Source organism: Carex rostrata, chromosome 22, assembly GCF_964058835.1.
Source record: "Carex rostrata chromosome 22, lpCarRost1.2, whole genome shotgun sequence".
In the NCBI taxonomy this organism is placed as follows: domain Eukaryota; kingdom Viridiplantae; phylum Streptophyta; class Magnoliopsida; order Poales; family Cyperaceae; genus Carex; species Carex rostrata.
The window spans coordinates 3571764-3575429 of NC_135939.1; the positions used below are offsets into that span (position 1 = coordinate 3571764).

The following is a 3666-nucleotide window of genomic DNA, read 5'->3' on the forward strand; positions in this document are numbered from 1 at the left end:
TTATTTATGTTTAAATTTAAGCAATAAGACATTATACTACTCCATTAGCTTACGCATCACTCGTGAAGTATATCAGTTTCAACTCGTATGCTTTTAGTTACACTTTACATACTGGTGTGCTATTAGTTGCATTAAATAGTTGCACGCTAATTTTCTATATAGAGAAACGAGTTCAATTCATACTGAAACGCTTGTTTAAACAAAGCTGTATTATAATGACAACTCTTTATGTCCAACATCAATAGGTTTAATACTCATTACAAATGGAAAGACACGCCACTTGAAAAAGAATAACAATATTATTTAAAATAATTATATAACTTTAGAACAATTTTCTCTATATATTCTATATATATATATATACAACTTTCATCATACTGTTGGAGAAGTACTTTCTATCCTAAGAGGGGCTCACTATTGTGACTTGTGATGTTATAGCCTACTGTACTGTTAATTAGTGACCCGCCATATGATATGTTAATCCATATGGCCGCACAAAATCCGGAAAATTTTCCTTATCTTTTTGTTAAGGGCCAGGGAGTCATTTCCGAAAATGAAGAAAATATTGGGTAAAAAAAGAAAAGTCTTCTCTCTCTCTAACTCTAAAAGTCTCTAAGCTTCACACTAATTAGCAAATAGCAAGGACTCTATTTCGTTTGATAGTCGCCGCCTTTCTCAGTGCATGAATGTGGAGTAAAAAAGTAATTAACTAATGCTTGCAAAGACAAGTCTTTTTGTACAGTTTCTCATTTTGGTGGAAATTTATGGCGGCATATACAGCAACACATATGGCTTTACATGGAGATTTTTCCTTTTTATTTTTTGGAATCTCAACTCGGTGGATAGATCAAAAGATGGATAAGATCTTCAAAACTGGATTGGATCGGTGGTTTAATCGGTAACAATCGGATCCGGTCACTTGTTCGGTTCAATTTTTTAGTTGAATCACTTTAGACAATGAACTGCTCATAATCAATTAAGGTTTTTGTTAAAAATCGCTGATTTAAACTGACATAAGCAATAAAATCACAGATTGGTCCATACTACATATTAATATTTTGATTTTTAAAAATTCTAATTCAAAGCAATCAACATGATCTCTATATAAATGCGTACTTGTAAATTAAATATTTTTATAAAAAAATTTACTATTTTTTTAGATGGATAGAAAAACATTGTTTTCAAATGGTTCAGATTTTTCAGATCAAGTGATTTTCTATCCATCTAAAAAATAGTAAAATATAATTGACAAGTACAGATTCATATATGAAGAGTTGGAGACTATTAAACGGTTTGGTACGACCGTTAAAACTTTCAAACTAAAAATTTGAATTTATAGCGCGCGCGGGCCAATATGCACTATGCAGAGTACCATACTCTCACTCATCTTCAAAAGAACTAGACTTCATCTCATCTCCCATTTGTTTGGATGTAAACGACGACTGACGCAATCGAACAGGAGAGGCTTACGTCAAACATGAGGAATATATAGATGTTAGTTATAACTTAAGTACATCAAATGAGATTCGAAGGACAAAATAGTAAAAAAAAAAAAATGTATAAATAGTTAGGTTATATACTGATACAATTAATGCCTACTGTTAACGTCAGACAATTAATTATGTTGACATGTAGTTCTTATACTTTTTTAATTGCCACAAAATCTAACCTCAAGCAATGTGCAAGTGATAGTTCTCCTAATTTAGATGTGAGACAAGATCATATGTGGGGGATGCATGCTAGCTGGTCATTGACAAATATGTCATATAATAATTTGCTATTTTGTAGGTATTGGTTCAAATCATAATATATAATTACTCATAAGAGCATAGAAGATAAAATACATTAATTTGAGACCATCCAAACTATTTAAGTTTAGTATGCCTCCGCGGTTTATTTTTATTAACAAAGTGATGTACATAAAAAGGAGAAACAAAAGAAAAAGAAAAAGAAAAAGAAAAGGAACAAACGAACCCACACTGTAATTTTTTAGTACTTCTAAATTTTTATTTATAATCCTTTCTAAAATAAACAACAACTAAACACCCAATTAAGAATTAATGGTTTAAAACAGTAAGATTTAGAACAACTCCAATTTCCATGCCTCCTGATCAAAAGCTGATTTCTGGTACTGTGTAAACGGGTCCGGGTCCATATCTGTACTAAGGTCCCATGAACCCATTATGTCATCCAAACCCATTAAGTACATCGACTCCGGCCAATCCATACATGGCAAGACCATCTCTTGATCCCCTCCGTTCGCCGAACAGGAAACGCCACTCGACGAACACGTCGAAGATGAAGACGGTGAAATGACAGGTGGCGGCGATCTAACCACGATTTCGTCTGGTTGTATCAATGGCACCTCATCTGTGCAAAATTCGTTTGCATATTCTTCTGTTGGTTTTGTTTGGTTCTCTTCTTCTTCTTGTTCTTCTTCTTGTGCTGAATTTGGAGGAGCATCAATTTCTTTCTCCTGAGGTTTCGGGTCGACATCGGGTTGTTGGATCGGTTTATGGGTTATCGGATCGATACCCATTTTCTTTAGCTTCTTTTTTATGTGAGTGTTCCAATGGTTCTTTATCTCGTTGTCAGTTCTTCCTGGAAGATGTGATGCAATTTTGGACCATCTACCATATACCAAAAAACAAAATAAAATACAAGTCAGAGAAATTAAATAAAAAATTTATGTCTGATACACTTGACTAGTTTGAAATTTCTTTTTTGTTAATTTCATTTATCATTTTGCTAAGATGGTATCCAATTAAGCTTGTATCTATAATAAATCGATTATTATTTTTGAAAGACAATATTCTTCTAGAACTGTGATATATTCCTTAACAAAAAAAGGAAAAAGAAAAGTAAACGAACCTGTTTCCAAGCTGAGCGTGAAGATCAATGACCATTTTCTCCTCGTACTCAGAAAGCAATCCCCTCTTTAAATCTGGTCTCAGGTAATTTGTCCATCTAAGCCTACAGCTCTTCCCACACCTCAAAAGGCCTGAAAGAAAACAGAGCAAATATTTGAACTTTATTGAAGAACAGAGCAATCTATGACACAAAATGTACTTAGTTGGATATAATTAGATTGATACCTGCGAGCTTAGGTACAGCTCTCCAACAGCACTGGCCATTGTTGAGTATAAAATTGATGAGCTTTCTATCTTCCTCTGCTGTCCATGGCCCCTTCTTCAAACCCACCTTCTCACAACAAGGTTGCCTCCCCATTTTAGTTCCCTGTATATTCTATAGAGCGAGAGAGAGAAGAGAGAGAAAGAGAGAAAGAGAGAAAGAGAGAAAATAGCACAAGGAGTCTTTGGTGCGGAAAGAAAATGAAGCACCATCGAGTTGCTTTATAAGGTGATATGGAGAGGGGCAAAGGAATTAAGGAAGAGAGAGGAGGAGCCCACGTGTCAGGAGGGCAAGAATGGTGGGTTTATTTAGCGCGCCACCTCATCTAATGACTAATGGCGACTGCTTTATAGAGTTCCAGTGCCTAAAATTTTTGTCTCCGTTGTGTCTCTGTTTTTAAAAATTTAATAATTAAAAAAATAAAATTTAAAAGTTAAAATAAAACTGTTAAATATGATTTATATTATTTTTTGTGTCTTCATTATGTCTCTATTTTTAAAAATTTTAATAATTTAAAAATTAAAACTTAAAAGT

At 33.6% G+C, this 3666-nt stretch overlaps 1 protein-coding gene across 1 annotated transcript; it reads right to left on the reverse strand.

Moving 5' to 3' along the window:
• Nucleotides 1–1982: 1982 nt before the first annotated feature.
• Nucleotides 1983–3285, reverse strand: LOC144574072 (myb-related protein Pp2-like). Its single transcript, XM_078323919.1, has 3 exons — nt 3096–3285; nt 2872–3001; nt 1983–2630 (listed from the first exon to the last, which is right to left on the reverse strand). The coding sequence occupies exons 1-3, from the start codon at nt 3226–3228 to the stop codon at nt 2081–2083; spliced, it is 813 nt and encodes a 270-aa protein (XP_078180045.1). The 5' UTR covers nt 3229–3285; the 3' UTR covers nt 1983–2080.
• Nucleotides 3286–3666: the final 381 nt, after the last annotated feature.